Source organism: Meriones unguiculatus, chromosome 20 (genome assembly GCF_030254825.1).
Source record: "Meriones unguiculatus strain TT.TT164.6M chromosome 20, Bangor_MerUng_6.1, whole genome shotgun sequence".
Taxonomy (NCBI): domain Eukaryota; kingdom Metazoa; phylum Chordata; class Mammalia; order Rodentia; family Muridae; genus Meriones; species Meriones unguiculatus.
The window spans coordinates 58187838-58207867 of NC_083367.1; the positions used below are offsets into that span (position 1 = coordinate 58187838).

Consider the following 20030-nt stretch of genomic DNA (forward strand, 5'->3'; position numbering starts at 1 on the left):
TATATTCACTGCATTTCACATGTATCTCTTTTATACATCAAGTCAGGATTTGCTTTTGAGCCAATCTGAAAGCCTTTTTAAATTGGTAAGTAGATACATTCGTATCAATCAACATAGCAGTTTTTAAAGATACTGTTTTTTTTTTTTTCTCTGAGGACTACAAAATTTAAACTGTTTTACATTATATATACCTGCACATACTGTTCTCATTGTTGAGTAAGTGGGGCGCGAGGGGGGGTAGGGCTGGTGAGATGGCTCGATGGGAAAAGTGCTTGCTGCACCAGTCTGACTGATAAAGACTGAGAGTAGCAAGCTAACATTATAAAGGATTCACCATTCAAGTTGCTTAGATAACATTAAGTTACACAAAGTAGAATTTAGCTGAAGGAGAGGATGTAAGTGGCATATTAGCCATACTTGTTAGAAACTGTAGAAAAGTTCTATCTCTAGCATACTTGAAGTTTAGGTTTGCTGAAAGTATGTTTCTGCTAAGATTTGTTCATTAAGATTGCCACTGCCCATTAGTCCCTAATCCTGTAACAAAAAGAACAATCCTGGCACACAGCAGGTCTTTAGGGCCCATTCCCATATCAAAAGAACATGATTCTACCATTTAGTTCAAAGGGGATGGCACTAGGTAACAGCTGCCCTTTTATCAAGAACAGAATTCTGCCAGACAGGCAGGATGACCCTGGGTAACCACTATTGAAAAGAACATTGTCTATTTCAAAAATAACTGTGACGGTTGTCTTTGCTGTGTACACCTACTACTGTCTGTCCAAAATGGCAAAGCTTGCAGTGTCTGTCTCTATTAGACATGTTTAATTGCTCAGAGTTAACTCAGGGCAGGGACCTAAAGGAGATTTACAACTGGCAATGTATGCAGAATGCTATAGCCCAACATCTATTTAAATTGTCAAGTGTCTCTGCTCATGGCCGGTGTCTCTTTGGGCACTGGCCAGACTGCCAGACCAGACACACACTTTATTAAAGTTTTCCCTTACTCCCTGAAAGTGCACAGTGAATTCTCACTGGGGACTGTTATTTCACTGCAACATGATGACCGGGGTTTGATGCCCAGAACCTATGCTGAAGAAAATGACTCCCCCAAATTTTCCTCTTATCTCTGTATAGGTGCCATGATATGTGCACACACATACACACACACATCATACATACATGTATACATACATACATACACAAACACAATAATAACTTTTAAATTTTTAAATAAACAGGATAATTTAAACTTGACTAAAATAGAAAGTTGCTGTGCTGAGACTTTTGAGTTCGTATTAGCAGTGTGAATCTAGCTTTTTTGGACAGGAAAAGAGGCCTGACACCAGCTGTTGTGGCAGCCAGCTGGCAGGAAGAGCATAGGAGCACCTACTAATTAGACTGGACAAAAATCAACTCATTAACACACCAGAAAAAGAGCCAAACACATTTTAAGAAACTTTTATAGTAAATTTTTAGAAAGCAATGATTTGTGAATTTTTCTTACTTGTGGAACATAAAATATTTCCAAAATGTTAACATCAATGTTGAGTCTTCGTAGGTGGAGGATAGAAGATTGGACCATCTTCACAGACCATCATGCCATGTGAAGAAGCCTCCATGGCCAGCGAGGCTTCCTGTCTAGACGGTAGCTGCTCATGTGGCTCAGTACAGTTTCGCAAATGGAAGTCCTCCTTGGTAAAGCATAGCTCTATCTGACCAACAATTTGCATCTTCTCTCCCTAAAAGTAGAAAATGGCAGACAATCCAGAATTCACAAACCATGGGTATTATCAACCTGGGGCTCACAAAACAACAAAAGTGTTTTGTTCCAAATCAGGGCCCCCGACTCTCAGCAGAGGCTCTTCACAAGGGAGGCTGCTTGCTCAGGAAGGACCTGGGAGCCTGGAAGTGTGGGGTGAGAAGGTGTTTTCAGCTTGGGGGAAAAGGTGACTGCAAAGATACACACTGATCCAAGTGTGCCCACGCACACATGGGGACCCTGGCAGAGTAGAAGTTGAGATAATAGTTCCTGATGGCCAAAAGAACCTCAATGTCTTATTTATAAGCTGGGAAAAAACCCTACAAGTTTGTCTAGAAATTAGATAGTAAAACTACAATTAAAGTGATTAAGAATGGCAACATAACACCTCAAAAACTGACATGTATGATGGTACACAGAGAAGCAGGTGGATCTCTATGAGCTGAAGGCCAACCTGGTACCCTGCCAGTTCCAGGACAGCCAATTATAGAGAAGCTCTGAATCAAAAATAAAAATGAAAAACAAAACCAAACAAACAGACAAAATTTTAAAAAAATCTTAGAAATTAAGAAATATTTAACTTAGAACTATATCTGTTCCTCTCCTCTCCTTTCCTCCCCTCTCCCTTGCCTTTCCTCTTATCCTTCCCTCTCCTCCCTGTCCTCTCTTCCAAAAGAACATAGTCATTAGAGCGAAGTGGCATAAAAGCAAAGTCTAGTCTGTAGGCTGTCATTTTGTTCTGATGACAGTGTCCTTTGCTTTACAGAGATTTTCAGTTTCATAAGGACATATTTATTGATTGTTGCTCTTAGAGCCTGTGCTGTTGGTGTTCTGTTCAAGAAATCGTCACCTGTGCCAACGAGTTCAAGGATCTTCCCCACTTTTTCTCCTAACAGGTTTAGTGTGTCTATAGTTTTATGGTGAGGTCTTTGATCCACTTAGACTTTAGTTTTGTGCAGGGTGATAAGTATGGATCTATTTATATTTTTCTACATGTAGACATCCAGTTAGACCAGCACCATTTGTTGAAGATGCTATCTTTTTTCCATTGTATGGTTTTGGCATCTTTGTCAAAAATCAGGTGTCCCTAAGTCTGTGGGTTTATTTCTGGATCTTCTATTTGATTCCTTTTCTAAGACAGATACTCCAACCAAGGACCATGCATGGAGATAACCTAGAACTACTGCATGGATATAGCCCATGGCAGCTCAGTATCCAAATGAGTGTTCCTAGTAAGGGGAACAGGTGCTGTCTCTGACATGAACTCAGTGGCTGGCTCTTTGATCACCTCCCCCTGAGCGGGGAGCAGCCTTACCAGTCCACAAAGGAAGAGAATACAGATAGTCCTGATGAGACTTGATAGGCTAGGGTCAGACTGAAAGGGAGGAGGACCTCCCCTATCAGTGGACTGGGGGAGGAGCATGGGAGGGGAAGAGAGAGGGATGGTAGGTTTGGGAGAGGACAAGGAACAGGGCTACAGCTGGGATACAAAGTGAATAAATTGTAATAAATAAAAATAAAAATAAAGTAAAAGCCTATGGTGCTTCATAACTAATCTCTGAGCCAAACAATTGCCAGCTGTGGGTAACTAACTGCATGTGGTCTTGGGAGATGCCTGAGTTATATACAGGCAGAGAAGACTAGAAAGGGTCCATCTGTGTGGCTAGGGAAAAGCCCTCATCCCTGCTGGCAAACAAACAAACAAACAAAAAACATTCTGGTGTGACCTTTGGGAAAGAAGCACCCCTGGCCCTGTAGATCACCCTCACCTGTTCTGTAACTAAGTTCAATAAACTCACGGGCTCCCCGAGTGAACTTGGGGAGAATCATGCCTCAGTATGTTGCTGAGACCTTAGGAGTAGAAGCAGATGTTTATGTCTCCCCAAGGAAGACATTTTAGAAACACGAGTTACTTCAAAACATCCATGTGCTTGCATATACACTTGCCTGTACACACACACACACACACACACACACACAATGTGCCCAAATGCAACTCTGTCCCAGGACTCCCCAGTGAAGACAAAACTATCACCAAAGTAAAACCACCTTTTCAATAGAGAGCGACAGGATAACAAATGCAAGTCTCACCTGTTCTGGCAGAAGGCACTGGATTTTAGGTACCACACCATAGATTCTGGTAAGTGCATCCCTGAAATCTGCGAGCTGATATTAAACAAAAGCATTAGCAATGAGCTTCAGCAGGAGAATTCTCACAAACCCTCTGATTTTTTTAAAGAACATCCCCCACTCCCGTTTGCCTAGGGACCTGAAGTAAAGCTTGAGGATGTCCTGGACAACACGGAGGGACAAGTCACTACTAACTAACTGACTTGGGTTCTACCCAGGAGGCTCAAGCATCCTCAACAGTCTTTCTGTTCTCTGTCCCACCCTCCTCTCCACTAGGCAGCTCAATTCTTCCCTGTCTCCAGCCCAGCCCAGCTTCCTCCTGCCATGCTACCTTGCCTAAAGCCACCCTTACCAAACTGAGAGTTGGGATCCCCAAAGCTTTTTCCCAGGTCTACCCCCTCCTCAACACTCTGATTGCAGCTCTCTTTCTCTGCAGTGGGCACTGCCTCCATCACAGAAAAAAAAAAAAAAAAAAAAAAAAAGCGGCCCCTCAGAGAACCCTCCTTCCATCGGTGAACTATAAAATTAGACCCTGTGTGCTGCAAACTCCCCCATCATAAATACCCATCCCCATCATGCTCCACTCTGACACTCCCTCCTCTTCTTCTCCTTTCCTTCTAGGGGGACATCTGCAGAACTCCATCTGTAACAAATGCTTCTCTACCCACATCTGCCTGTCCTCTCTGCTGTGGACCTTGGCAGCACTTATTTTACAGGACACCTCTATTCCCCTCTGCTGCCTCACTTGACTGTCAGATTCCCACAGTCTAGTTGCATCCATCCCCACTCCCCTTACTGAGACATACAGAAGCAACAGTCTGCCTACAAAGCCAAGTCCAGCAGCTACCACATGGTTCAGCCTCTACCCTCCCTAGAAATCAGCTCTCCCTTTCTCCTTGGTCTGTAACACCAGGCAACCAGAACACAGTTCAAGACTCAGCTTCATTAGAACTTCTCAGTGCTGCCTATGGGATGAAGTCCTCATGCCACAGCATGACATGGCTCTTACCACCCAGCTCCCATGCCATACACCCTCTACTCCTCTGAAGAGATCTGCTCTCACCTTCCAGCTATCCCTACACTACCACATAGCATTCTTCCTCAGGACTCATGCAAGGTGTAAGCTACACTTCAGCCACCAAATTTTGGGAAATGCCTGGTCACTAGATCCTCCCAGGGGTCCAGCAGCACTAACGTCCTGTAGAGCACATGGGTGAACACAGGCTTGGGTGCTGGATGCAAAGCAGAAAGCCCGCTAGATGTTGAATGCTTTTGGATCAGGCTATATGTTGAATGCTTTCGGATTAGAAGTTTTGCCAAGTCACTGTCTTGTATTCCTGCCACCTTACCAAGAGCACAAGGCAACTCGGCAGAAGGGAATATTTGCCATCCCCACCACTGTAGATACCATCTCCGAACGTCAAGCCAGATGAAACTGTAAAGCCCCTTCTCCTTATCAGCTCAAACAGCAGTCCAGATGAGCTTAGGGAAGCCCTACAAACGCCCACCCTTTGGCTGCTCAAAAGGCTCTAACTTAACTGGCAGCCTAGGTTCCAACTTCCTATTCTGCAGAGGGAGATACACCTCAGCTGGGAACACAGCGCTGCAGACAGAGCTGCCAGGCCACTTCACACACACTCAACAGGACAGAGTAACTACAGTGCCCATCCCTGTCCCAGAACGGTTCCTCTTGAGCTGCTTTTAAAGCTCTCCTGAATGCGCAGGTAATGTATGAGTGACACGTCTCTCTGTGGCAGTCGGAAGACAGGCAACCCAGAACTGGAGGCACCTACATTGCACATGTCCTTCTCAGTCAGGAAGATGGGACATTATTTCCTGTGTCACGGAGTTTACATGAAAAGCAAAAAGCCAACTGGTTTCCCCGCTAGCACCATAGCACTGAATGCACTTGTTCAAATTCGTACCCTACCTGTGCTGAGCCCTGGAGGAGCTACACGGATCTGTGCTTCAGGGTCTGTGGCCTAAGCAGCCTACAGTGTATGCTCACATGCAAACACAAACAATTCCAGCACAACCTATTTCTGGTGGGTTTGTACACTTTATTTTTCACAAGATGAAAGGATCCTGCCAAATGTTCCCGTTGACAAACACTAGACAGAAGGCTAAAGGTAAGACTTACCTGGTAGTAATTGATAGATGGCTTGATCCCAAACTTTAGTAGAACACTAAAATAAAATTTAAAAATCATTATGATGGTGTGGTACCTTAATGGCCCATGATTAATGTGGGAAGGGTCAGGAGAGTTTCAACCCTGGATACCTCATATAAGGAAAACAGGCATTGGCTCCCTCCCTCTCCCAACCTGGCACCAGAAAGTCTGCTGCCCCAATATCAATCCCAGTAAAAATTTACTACGCTGACAGTTATCAGGCCTTACCCTTCTTTGACCTTATAAGGATTTCCCCCTCAGACCCTCTAGCTCCTGAGTATGCAGATGTACCTTTCAACACCCTGTTCTGGCCAATTGTGCATGGCCATACAAACCTTGCCCCAAAGACCCTGCCCATCACCCCAGGGTCATAAAGTCCCCTTTCCCCCAATAAAATGAACCAGTTCCCCGAAGCTGCTCCAGGGTGTGTGTATTCTTTGCCAGCAAACGCAATGCCGCCCAAGGCCCTGCACTGCATCCCCACACCCCAGCTAAGCCTCCCTCCCTCCAGCCTAGTCCAGTGTGCAATGGGCTGGCTATCCCGAGGCAGGAGAAGGAGGCATGGTGGCATGATAGTACATTATACTTTGCTCTTTTCAATGGATTTCACAGTGAAAATTAAGATGAAGGAGAATGTCTTTTCTGGCCTCCGACTATAAACAATGACAGCAAAGAGGCAGCTCCTAGCCCCTTCTCCTCTGGCTACAGCACATGCTATCCATGAGAGCCCTCTTCAGAATCAAAAGCGCACACAGTATGCTACACCACCCCCTCCACAGCAACATACCCTGTACAATCTCCTGGCCATACAGCCTCTGCAAGACATCTTATCCTGCCTCATGTGACTCTAGACTTATCCTGAGGAACTGCACTGGCCAGATCTTCAAAGAATTTAAGTGCATATAGCCTAGAATCCTATCAGAGTTTCTCATAACAAAGTTAAATACCAGAGGCACAATAAAGGCCCAGAGACCCCTCATTCAAAAGGAATTCTCTGTGGTCCCACCACAAGTTCCTGGATGATTCTGGACTGTCACCCAAGAGATGCAAATTTTTCTCCAAGTCTTTCTAAGCGCAGACTTGCCATCAGTCTGTGGCAGCAGGAACACGCAGGGAAGAGGAGGCAGGATCAGTCCCTGAAATCCCAGAGTGTCCCCAAGTGCCCCAAATCTAATAAAGTGTGTCACTGCCTGCCCTGGCCATCAGTATATGATCAGCATAGGGTTCCAAGAAAGTATAAAATATTCAAAATATTTATTGTAAGTTACAACTTTAGTACCTTGGATAAACTGATCTTAGCATGTTATTATAGTTTTTGACCAGATTTTTTTAAGTGCATTTAAATACATTTTATTTTTAGACAACCTACATGACATGTTTTTTTTCCTTACAAAAACAATGCCTCCACTCCAAATAAATCATGGTCAAAATAAAATCTCAAGACGACATTAGTCCCATTTGTCCTAAGTCCTGGTGTTTGTATGGATGGTAAGCAGCAGCCAGTTATAGTGACAGGGAAGAGGTTCAAGTCATTAATATTTTTCCATCTCTGGGCCATCCTTAAATCATGAATGGAGTCACACCATCTTCATGGTAGTCCAGGAGAGCAACCATACTATCATTGACCAGATTTTTTTTACTGCTGTTTTTTAATAGCATTACTTGGAAATGTTGCTTAGTACCTGTGGTCACATACTACCAGCTGCTGCAGGTAGCCCAGAAGTAAAGAGAAAGATGGGCTGAGTGCTGGCCCATGTCTGAACTGTCCCACAGCAGCTTCTCAGACTGGCTGCCTTTACACTAGGAAGTGAGCAAGCATGACTTACAGTTTATGATTATCTTGGTAGTATCTTATGAAACAGACAGGAATTTACATTTTCCTTGGAGAAACTAGGGAGAGTACTCATTCTTCCAAGTGTTCTTTATTGCTCTAAGCAAGCATTTGTTCTAAGCAAGCATTACTGGGATGCTTTCGATTTAGCAGGCTCTGAGATGACTTGCTGATAACCAGGTGAGTGACTGTGGCCATATACAGATAGTGTTTCAGGGGTTAGTGCTCTGTAAGTTTCTGTAACAAGAAACTACTAGGCTTCAAAGGCTTCAAACAAAAGCTGCTTACTTAGGCTATTTTCAACTCATAGTAATAGTCATTCCTGTGCTACCACCCTGGGGCCCTTCTCAGCAGCAGAAGCTCTCTGTGGGGCTTCTGTCAGCCTTTCTGGAAGGGAAGCCTCTCTTAGACTGCTACCTTCCTGTGCTCCAGAAGAGCATGATGGACCTTCCTGAAGTGATTCTTCCAAACAGCTCCTGAAGTGGCTAGGTTTCTGAGTCAGGGATTTTGGAGCCAGGGTTCCCAAAGATTTTTATCATTACTGTGTTCTCAGATAGCCCCACAAGTTAAATAGCTATATATACAACTCACGATACTGAGGACTGTTACACATCACTGGTATATAACTCCTAGGGTATATACTTAATAATGAAGATATTTGGGTGTTTTATTTTGTTTTGAGATAGGGTATCACTGTGTAGTCCAGGTTGGCCTGGAACTTGCTATGCTGAACAGGGTGACCTCAAACTTTTACCTGCTTCAGCCTCCAAAGTGCTGGGATTAAAGGCATATGCCACCATATCCAGCGTAATAATGTGAATTTTTAAAAGATAGAGAAACTTCAAAATCTTAGCACTGCTCACCCATTCTTTTTATATCCTGGAGAAAAGCTCTAAAGAGGGTTCCTAGCCAAATTGTCCAACATATGTCTACGGGATCACACAAGCTCTCCTGCGCTTTGCCAGCTGGAGTCTTTGAGGTTACCTCATCATTCCAAAGGCACCTGCCCCTCCTGTGCTAGTGCCAGACTAATCAATTCAAATCCCAGATGTCTTAGAGCAAAATGACACAGAAAACTGTTTCTGTGAGATGGTGACACACCACCATGAGTGCTTTCTGTGTAAAGAGACAAAATGCGTGTCTAGAGAACCAATGGAGGGCAAGTCATCTTTTCAGCATATTTAATTCATGAACCTTAAATATGATTGATGAGCAAAGGAACTTGGGATTATTCTCATCAGAAGGAGAACTGCTCCGACTAGAACAAGCTGTACAAATGACAAGCAGTGTGCAGACACTGTAAAACCTTTCATTATCAGCAGACACTTACTCCTCACATGTCTAGAGGCTGGAAACCTCTTAAGACCAAAGCTCTGGTGTCCAGTGATCTCTCACTCCTCACAGTCTACACTTCTGTGTCCTCACATGGAGAGGAGTAACTATCTCTCTACCTCCAGAGGGTCTGCTGTAAGGGAACTAGTTCTATCCATGAGAGCTCCACACTTATGGACCACCCACCTGGGGATGAAGATTTCAACCTCCAAATTTTGGAGACTATCTACATTCAGCCCATTGCAGGCTAGGCTCCCCTGCCGATGCCCTCCTCACTGTCTCATAGATCATTGGCTTATCATGTTCAGTAACAATAAGAAACACTTAAGAGCCAGCAAGATGGCTCAGCAGGTAAAAGCACTTGCCACAATACCCAGAACCCATGTAAAGGTGGAAAAAGAGAACCATCTCCACAAAGTTGTCCAATGACCTCCGTACATGCACTGTGCACACTCACATGCACACACAGGTGCATACTTATTAATAAATAAATAATAAATTCAAAAAGTAAATAAGTAAGAAGTACTTGATACACTTGGCACACAGAAATGTCTGGATGAAAAGGGTGAGGCCAGACCACTGCCACTGCAGGGAATGTTGCTCTCCCACACATTACCTCAGTGTGGGGACAACATATTCCCCAGGTCCAGAACTGAGGTCAAGGCAGGCAGTAAAAGTCTACCTGGGTTTGGCTCATTTCTAGGGCTTAAAGGACCCTTTCTCTCCACCTCCCACTTGCTCAAGGAGCACTACATGTAGACACAAGGATCTATTGATGGTCAGTGTCTCTAGGATAATCTTAAGGCAGCAAGTCTTTTAGAGGTTATAGCATGCCTGTCAGTCTTCACTTCCCTGGGGCTGATCCGCTGATGCCAAGTCAGTACCACAAGGTGGCCTAGGCTGGTCATGATCTAGAGGCATCAAAGATTTGTCAGGGGTCAACTTCCCAGAAATAAGCCTGGCATAAAAGGGACCATATATCTGAGGCTATTACCAGGAATGCTCTGCACTCATTCCCAGTGGCCTGAGCTCAGGTCAGTGACAAAAGGCCTACAGTGAGATGTTTACCCACCTGTTGAGGTCAAGCTGCCTGTACAGATCCAGGCTCTTCCCAAAGTACTTCCTCTCAGAATTGAGGGCATCCACCTGGGCAGCACAGGTGCCATGCTTATCCCATTCATGTTTCCTGTGAGAGTCACAGCAATAATGCTCAGGTAAATCCTCTAGAACAGAGCTATAACATGCACTGAGCCCATCGCTGCCTCTACAAAGCAGAAAGCACAGACACCTCATGCTAAGACTGAGGTCCCAGTAACGTGCAACAATCTCCCAACAGCTCTGCTCATTCTTCTCATGTTTTTTATCACAAATCCCTTCCAGAGCATCTCTACAATCACAGCATACTCAAACAATAACAAATTAACTGACAAAGAAGAAAATGTCACTGTTGAGACACCTGCCACTTTACACAGTCATGTATGGTCCTCTGTATAAACCAGGAAATTCCAGAGTGTGGCACAATCCATGCACAATTCTACATAAGGACAAAAAGGGAGGCAGAGGCAGAGTGGCTTGTCACCATTTCCTGTCAGCCTCTAATAATATTAATAATTAACACCACTCACATAGGTGTCCTCCTGAAGCCTGCAGTAAACAACAAAGAAATCTAGCCAAACACCTGCAAATGATTAGTAATTATTTTATTTAAAAAAATATGGTGTTTGATGTAGATGATAATTCCTTACATTCAATGATAATTAAGGGGCTTTGTTGTTCTGTGTTGGCTGGTTAGATTGGTTTGGTTTTTGAGACAATGTCTTGCTATGTAACTCAAGCTAGTTTTGACACTCATCTTCCTGCTTTGGCCTCCTAGGATTAAGTCTTATAAATATTTTGCATTCTTTACAGTTTTATAAATAGTACTGTTAGTTTACTAATTAGGAAATTCTGGCCTTTACCAGCTCCAACACATAAAAACAGACAGACATATAGACCACACACACAAAAAAAAATTTTAAAGACATTTTATGGGCTGAAACAATTGTTCAACAGATGAGAGTACATGCTGCCTTTGCAGAGAACCCAGGGTCAGTTCCAAGCACTCACATGGCAGCTCACACTATCTATATTTCCAGTTTTAAGGGATCTGACATTTTCTTTTGACCTTCTTGGGTACCAGGCACACACACAGTGCACATAAATGCATGTAGGCAAAACACCCACACACATGAGTAAGTAAGTAAGTATTTTTTAAAGGACACTGTGAATCTTTAACTGGGGTTTTAGAAGATACCTAAGAGCTTCCCTTCACCCTGGATTGTAGTGGAGCCCTTAAGAATGCCAAGGTAGCCAAAGGCTCAGGTTGCAGAGGGAACACTGTACCAAGCTCCCCAAAGTACAAACACTAAGACACAAGTCATGTATGAAACGTCTGCCACTTTAACATCCAACTAAAAGTGAAGGCAAGCCAGTTTGCCATTAATAAAACACAAAATAAGTTCATATTTTGCCCATACTGTTTGATTAAATGTATAGAAGCTCAGTGTACAGAAGGGCTGCCTTATCTGTGCTGATTTGTTTCAAGCCATTTGACTAAAGTCTGATTGCCTCAGGCATGGTATACAACTGGAATCCTATTTTACATAATTCCTGCCACAGCTTAGTTCTGGGGTGTTCTGGCCCGTACAACAAACGCTTGGTCCCTAGCCTGTGTTGTAAAATCATAGAGATGTGGCCTCTAAGAATTCAGATCATTGGAGGATGTGAGTAAGACGACCCTGAGACAGACCCCTTCCTGTCTTTGTTTCCTTGCTGCCATGAAGAGAGCTGCCTCCTCTGTATGCACCCCACAACACGATGCTCTGCGCTGCCAAAGGCCCAAAGCCAAAAGGATCAATCAGAGTCTTAAGCCTCTGACAACCTTGGGCTTTCCATTGATGTTTCTGGGGTATTTGTTTCAGTTACAGAAAACTGACAGACACCACAGTTCATCATTTCAAGCACACTGAGAAAGTACTACATAAAGGACTTTTCATTTTCCCTCACTTCAATTCACTATAGCCATGAACTAAGCTGAAATACTTCCTAGAATACAGGCTATGAAAGACAAGCTCGGGGCTTGCCTGGGCTACAAAGTGAACAAGACGGTGCAACACAGTGAGCAGCTTTCTCAGAGTTAAAAGTGGCAGTGGGAGTGGCGCTCGGTGGGATAGCGTCCAGTGTGGGGGACACCCTAGGTTCAGCCCAGGAAGCTCTTTGTCACCCAAGTTTTCACTGACTGTTCTGTTTATCTAAAGGTGACTCCAACCTAAAATAGCATGTCCTCAAGAAAAAGTCACTCCACACTATGATCTGGGATGGGATGCCCCATCCCACTGCTTTAAAGCATTTCACCAAGCTCAAGCTTTTTATTCCCCTAAAAGTTCTACACAGAAATGTTTCTGGAAAATATTATTAGCTGTAATATGAATAATAAACTTTAATATTAGCAGATGTAAAAAAAAAAAAAAACTGCCTTCGGTTGAGTCAGTTTTATCTTCTTTAAAACAAACAACAACCGATACTTTTCAAACAATTGAGTTAATTCCGGGTTCCGGTCCTGCTGACCTGGAAGCAGACTGCCCCTGTGAGAATCTTACCTCTCCTCTGACCCAGGTCACCACGGGATCACTCCCTGTAAGGCATGCTCCTTCTTTGTGTGTCTGTTTCATACTGATTTTTAGATATGCAAGCATTTGATTTAGTTAAATTTCTGGAGACAGGACTTTTTAAATGAAATAATAGACAAAATAACAATAGAGTAGAAAATAGCTTTTAACATAAATTCCATCTGACCTCATTTTTAACCCCCTGGAGAAAGACATTCAAAGTGGCACACCAGAATCCTTTCTTGACAAAAGGCATCTCTCAGCCTCTAGAGACAGGGTTTCTCATCCATTCTTTGCGCCTCCCATAAGCTGCTATCCAGAACACACTTAGAAACTCTTACACCTATGTTAAAAACACATACAGAAACTCAGACTTACCAGAATCGGCTGCGGTTAGCAGATGGGTGAATCACATCAGGCCAGTACATCTTCATGTCTCCCAAAAGGTCCTATGCATAATTTAAACAAAAAGTTTACCCAAGACCTAACAAACTCAAAACTTCTAAGCAAATTTAACAATCCAATATACTAAAAAATACAAAAACCTTCCAGCTCTGACAATTCAAGTGAGCAAAACTATTTTCTGCGCTTACTCTGCATAAGGCATGTAAAAGTCGCACAGCTACATGTGAAAACACAACAAGCTCTTACATGAAAATAACTGATAAAGAGATGGGCTCTAACACCACAAAACACACGAGGAGCTTTAAACGCACTGCAATTCTTAAAAAGGTATGCACTGCACAACTCCAACCAAAGATGTGCTGGAAAAGGGCAAATCTTGAGACACAGTGAGATCCACGGTTGTCTCTGATGAGAGAAGGTTGGAAAGTGAACTTGGGACTTTAGCGCAGCGATACCTCCCGGCGGGACACTGCCCTCCTGACTTGCCGAGATCCATAAAACCACAACAAAAGACGCGAATCCTAACTCAGGCCATGTGCTTCAGTTAATAATACAGTATTAATATTGGCTCATTTGGGAAAACACAGCACTTGGAAGGATGGTGACAATGGGGGATACTCAGTGTGTACTTTGCATTCAGTTTCTGCATATATAGATATACAACTGTTAAAGAATAAATAGCTATGAAACAAACAAATGCAAGATCCTGATTCCCAGAGGAGCTTTCTGAGCAAGGGAGCCTGTAGCCTCCTAATCTGGCAGGTAGTTTAACACTGGGCCCAAAGGGCTCGAGCCCATTTTTCAATGACTACATATACATCAGGCAGATAAAGGTATGTAGGAAGGATAATTTGGCTTCCCTGATCCCCAAGAATCCTGTCAGCCAGCTTCCCTGTCCTATGTAAGCACAGCCCTGCCTCCTCTCCAGTGCTGTCTGCCTCGCTTGACGCTTTCATGTGCTTCCACCCCTCCACTTTCCTCAATCTGGCTTCGGCTGCAGTCAGACCTCTGGGGATAACTGAGGGTGATGACGTAACTTATGACCAAACTAGGGCACTTTCTGGTTGGAGAGATACTACACTGAACATTAATGCCACAAAAGCAAGGCAGGACTTCTGAGAAACAGCAGGACAAGGCTACTACTGGCCCTTCAACACAAAAGTCAGCTTGAGCTGTTGTTGTTCTGGATCTCCCTTCCAAGGATATCTAACCCTCCAAAACTACTTAGATCTCCCCTTCTGCTGGCTTCATTTCCACTGTTCCCTTTTCCATCAGCTGTTAAAGCTGGGTTTAAGCTTTGTGCTCCACAGCTTTTAGCCAGTAAGGATTATCTAAGGTTCAAATATTGGTAATTGAAAGCTTTACCTAATACCTTGATGTGATAACTTGCACTATAGTGGGCACTGGCAACTTTTTACAATCTCTATAGACATGGAATAATTTTTCTTTTAAGAAAAAATGTACTTCTATTAAGTTACAGTCGTGTACCATTGGATTTAGACTCAAACGTTTACCTCAACATCTGTTTCTTGGAGGACCTGGCCTGGATCCTTGAGAAGCAAGGGAAGCTTGAAGTTGTCTGAGCAGAGCTTTTATATGCCACTGGCAAACTTGCATCATTCACCCCCAAGTGTCAAAGGACTAACAGCACAATAATTACCTCAGTGATACTTCAGACAAGAGCTAGTGTGTGTGCATTCATTCAGTAAACACTCAGACATTCAGTCACCCAAAAAAAGAATGTTCTGCTCTTTAACGTTCACCTGCCAGGCCTCCCATGTCCTCTATGCCACCCCAGTCACCCCAACATGTGACCAAACAGGAATCGTTGGTGCCCCATAAGGAAAGATGAACATGGACAAGTAGGTTCAATATGCCATGTGAATCCTGAGAGCACTTCTTTTAAATCTCTTGTATGCTCACAAGTTATTCCTGACTTAGGACATTTGATACTGAAAAGGCCCATCATTGTCTTCTTGCTTGGAGTTCCTGCTTAGAAACTCATACCAGGTATGGTCAGAACTGACCAGCCTTGGGTACCATGTGCCTGCTCTCCAAGCACACTTGTCTAGAAATGTTTCACCCTAGGCTACACAGACCCGATGCCTGCTTTCACTCACTGACCCAGAAGCCCCAGGACTAAGGACTAGCTAGGGCTTGCAGGTAAACAGCAGGGTCTGTGAAGCCAGAACAGGCCCTGCGCTCTCACCTCAGCTTGCTCCTACCGGCTTACTCTGGCCTAGGACAAGAAAGAAAAAGGCTAGTTTGTTTATTTGTTTGTTTGTTTTTCTTTATGGGGTTGTTGTAGATAGTGGTGATTACTAAATAGCCCCAGGGGCTCAGTTCAGGTGAATTCATTCGTGATCCTGCAATTTTAAACATGACTTTGAAGTACATTTTTGAAGAAAAAGTTTATTTAGTTCAACATTGCAATAAAAGTGTAACAAAAAGATTAATACCTTAATCTCATCCAAGTTAAAATGCCAGGAGTGGTTACAATCTTCTGCTTTATCAGGCCTGGAAACCCACATTTTACGGAAAAGAAGAAATAATAGTCTTAATCAGGATGCCTTATACAAGACACTAGGAAGTACTTTCATTAAAATCTGCATTAAAAAGAGAAATTCTAATCAGAACTCCTTACTCCACCCAAGCCAGTCAACAAACAACAGTCATGGGCAAACACTCAGTTTGACTTTGCTCTGAAAAAAGAACAAATGGAGTCAAACATGGCTACAAACAAGACAAGCAGGCTGGACTGCCAGCAGAGGGAAGCAGGAAGAGCTGCAGACAGACATGGCGGGGGAGCTGGCTGCATGTAAAATGTGGAAAACATATTACTGCCTATTTATCTATTGATCTAACATTTTGGTTTTAAATATTTATTCATAACAAGCCCAAAGAACAAAGAAAGGACCTAAGATCCTTATTTATTTTTGGTAAGGGGGCCAGTGTTAAGGGCACTGGCTACTCTTCCAGAGGACCTGTGTTAAACTCCCAGCACTCACTGGTGGTTCACAACTGCTTGTAACTCCAATCTCAGGGATAATGCCCACTTCTGGCCTCTACAAGTACCAGGTACACACATGGTACACAAATATACAAGTAGGTAAAACATTCACACACACACACACACACACATACAAAAGTAAATGTTTGTGTGTGTGTGTGTATGAATCAATTTCTACCAAGAATAACAGATCTAAGGTTTTACTGCACTAGATGCTTGCCATAGTCCATGTATTGTCCAGTAATCCAGAGAGTCTCGGCAGCTGTTAACTTCCTAGGGAGAAGACAAATAAGGAAGGTGATTGGTTGTTAAAATATTTATCAACTCCACTTTCTTTTAACATACATCAATGAGACACAGGTACATTACTAATAGACAGTAGACCCAGCATTAGCATTGTATAAGTCTATTCTAGCATCACCCTCATGAGGAAATGTCAGGGCTGGGCATTCTAAGTCAGTCCTCAGACAACTGAGCTAACAGAGAAACAGTTTTGCTCTTTTCATGCATTCACAGATATGGAAATGCACATTTACCTATGAATAGTCTGGACCAGAAGCACGTATGTAAGAACACTCCTACACTCTGTGACTCTCAAGCCTGTTCTGGTACCAGACTCAACCACAATAGTGAAGTAGAAAGCACTGAACACTTGAAGCCAACAAGTGTAATGGAGTAAAAATAGGAGTATAACTTTAACTTCATTCGTAACAATAAAATTGGAGATAAAAATCTTATTAAGATAAATCTAATCAGTGTTGTCCTGAGAGAGATACTACATGCAGTAGTTTGAATGAGATTGGCTCCTATAGGCTCATATATTTGAATAATTGTTTCCCCGGTTGGTGGAACTCTTTGGGATGGATTAGGAGGTGTGGCCTCATTGGAGGAGGTGTATCATCGGAGGTGGGCCCTGAGTTTTCAAAAGCCCACTTCACTCCCGGAATCTCCCTCTGCCTCCCGTTTGCACCTCAGGGTGTAACCTCTCAGCTATTGCTCCTGCATGTTTCTGCCAGCCACCATGCTCCCCCTCCGCGAAGTCATGGACGCTAACCCTCTGAGACTGTAAGTTCTAAATAATCCCTTGCTTCTCTAAGTTGCCTCGGTTACGTTGTCTTATTACAGCACTAGACAGATAGTTGAGATGCCACTGAAGAAGGCAGACACTGAAGTGGGACATCTCTATGATGACGACACCAAGGCCTGTCACCTCTAACAGCAGGAGCTAGGCAGGAGGATGGAACAAATGCTCCCAAGAAGAACTGGTCCTACTGATGCCTTGGCTTCAGGCTTCCAGCTCCAGTTCTGAGAGAATGAACTTCCAGGGTTCTAAGCCATAGGACTTGAGAGTTTGTGACAGCCACCCTCTGCATCACATGACCCTTGTCTGTACGTCACCTGTCAGGAGTTGGTTTTATTACAGCCACAGCACAGACTTCATATACCCGGCACACAACGTGAACACGTATGTATGCAAAGCAGCTCAGACAGTTTCACTGGATCAAAAGGGCCAGTCAAAACAGAGCTCACCTTGCATACTGTCGGGGGCCAGTGCTGAGTCAAAATCAGTTTTTTCCACTCATGGCTGCCTCTGTTAAAAAGACAAATGTATTTTTCAAGAATGTTTTAAAGTGACAAAAGTTCACCCATCCGACCAGCCACTCTTTCAGACTAGACATTCTGCCAGAAACAAAGTCCCCCACCTCCTGAAGTGCACCCAGAGGAAGGCAATGAACACTGTAAGAACAACATGTTCATGCCATGGGAGAATATAAACACAGTGGGAGAGGACAGGTGGGCAGGGGGATAACCAGGAAGTATGGCTGTACTCAGCCATATTTGGGTAGTTTATGAATTGACTCCTGGGGCTCTGAAATTTCTTCTTTTCCCTCTAATTCACGTGGCAAAACAAAACACAACCTGTGATGGCACAACAGTACTACCCACATCCTACTCCGTGTTTAGCTTCACTGACCATGCTAATCACAGCGTGGTTCTCAGAGGTCTCTAGAGCCTGGATGTTACCTAGAGCCTGGCTTGTGTATGATCCCTGGCCGTGTGTGTCATCGATAGCCTAAGCTGGGAAAGCAGCCTTGTTGCATGTTATATAGGGTATGGTATGTGCTCTGTGCCTTGTCACGTGTTACCTGGACCACACACAGCATGCACATATCACAAGTCTACGAACTGAAGCTCTCTCAACCCAAAGGCTACACAGAGGGGCTGTGGAGCTGTGGTGTGGTTGTCCCCAATGTGTTTGAGGAGGCAGAGTTTAAGCTACAGTGGGAGCTTTTAGATACGGGGCCAATGGGACTCATCAGGTAATGCCCTTGGACAAAATAATGAGAGTTCTCCTGGGATCCCAGTCGGATCTCCTGACAACTGCCATAAAAGCCTAAACAACCACGAAAGCCTTTACATAAGAGACGGAGCTGCTGAAGAAAGTTAAAGCTCCACCCATCCCCAGTGCAGAAACTTTATTTGCAAAGGTTCACACTGAGCCTGGGAGGTTAAGCCGTGGCCAGAAGGTAAAACAGCAGGACGTACAATAAAATTCAACCACACTATCTCTGTCTGTAAATCAGACAAAACGAAGGCATATCAGTTTAATAAGAGATCGCAAGCCTCACCTTGTCCAATACTCAAAAAGAGAGTCGCTGAGAAGCTAAAGACCCACCCAATACAAGAGGTTCACCTGGCCTTGAGCCTTAGGTCAATCCCATGCCTAGCCATAGTTATGTCAGCTGCATACATTCGGCTGGTTATGAGAGAACCTCGCCCTACAGCCTCAGCTAACACTCTTAACACTCACTGCTCCAAGTACTTTTTGAATGTCAGCTGCTCTCTCCAGGAATCAACGGTGCTGTGCGGGGCAAGGGCTCCAAGTTCACACTCAAGACAGGGACTAGCTTTTGCACCACACACCCCATCTCCCACACACCAGACCACAGATAAATAAGAAAGCAAAGAAATACAACTAGTTTCCAGTTATTCTCTGGGAACAAAGCACTTCTTGAAAGTAACTAGGCTCTACCATTTCCGCTCCAGTAGTGTAAACACCAAACCTAATCATCGACTGTTAAGCAGAAGAGGGGAAAAATCAAAACGTATTCAGGGATTATTCTAGCAGAACTGAAGCAGAGATTAGCAGGGACTGCCCCAGTGTCCCAGAGAGAAGGGGCTCAAACTTTAAAAGAGGAAGAACTGCAGCTTTCGCCTAGAAACCTCCAGCCCTGCGGGCCCGCTCTCCACCGCGCAGCGCTCACCTCCACAGTGGGCCGGCCCAGCACAGGCAGCACAGGGCCAGGCTCCAGCCCAGCACTGAGAGCCAGCCCGGGAGCGCGCCGCGAGCCTCCGCCGGCGCCATCGCGCTGCCCCCGGCTCCACAGCCTCCCAGAGGCCTTTGCGCACGCCGGCTCAGCGGCCCGAGCGACCGCGACCGCCACTTCACCGAAGGCTTCCTCCAGTCAGCCGCGCACCTCCAAGTAACTCCAAAGCCACGCCCCCGGGTCCCAGAGGACACGCCCCCACGCCCCAGGGCCCCGGGCGGACACGCCCCCACGCCCTGGCCCAGAAAGTCCCCACGCTCCAGCTCCAGAAGCTTTAGTTCCCGGCACCAGACTGATGCGACCCCCAAGCCTCGGCCCTCCAAAAGGAACAGTCGGCACTGCTTTGAGTTCCAGGCCCACCTGACGAACTTGTCCCCACGCTGCAGCCCCCTCTCCTTTAGGGGACACGCCCCCACG

General features: G+C 44.5%; 1 protein-coding gene across 1 annotated transcript; it reads right to left on the reverse strand.

Moving 5' to 3' along the window:
- Positions 1 to 1444: 1444 nt before the first annotated feature.
- On the reverse strand, positions 1445 to 19790 carry Rnaset2 (ribonuclease T2). The gene is made up of 9 exons (XM_021652992.2): positions 19551 to 19790; positions 17815 to 17875; positions 16505 to 16557; positions 15734 to 15791; positions 13248 to 13318; positions 10295 to 10408; positions 6030 to 6075; positions 3851 to 3925; positions 1445 to 1739 (listed from the first exon to the last, which is right to left on the reverse strand). Exons 1-9 carry the CDS (start codon positions 19649 to 19651, stop codon positions 1539 to 1541), a joined length of 780 nt encoding a protein of 259 aa, XP_021508667.1. The 5' UTR covers positions 19652 to 19790; the 3' UTR covers positions 1445 to 1538.
- Between the last annotated feature and the right edge of the window lie 240 nt (positions 19791 to 20030).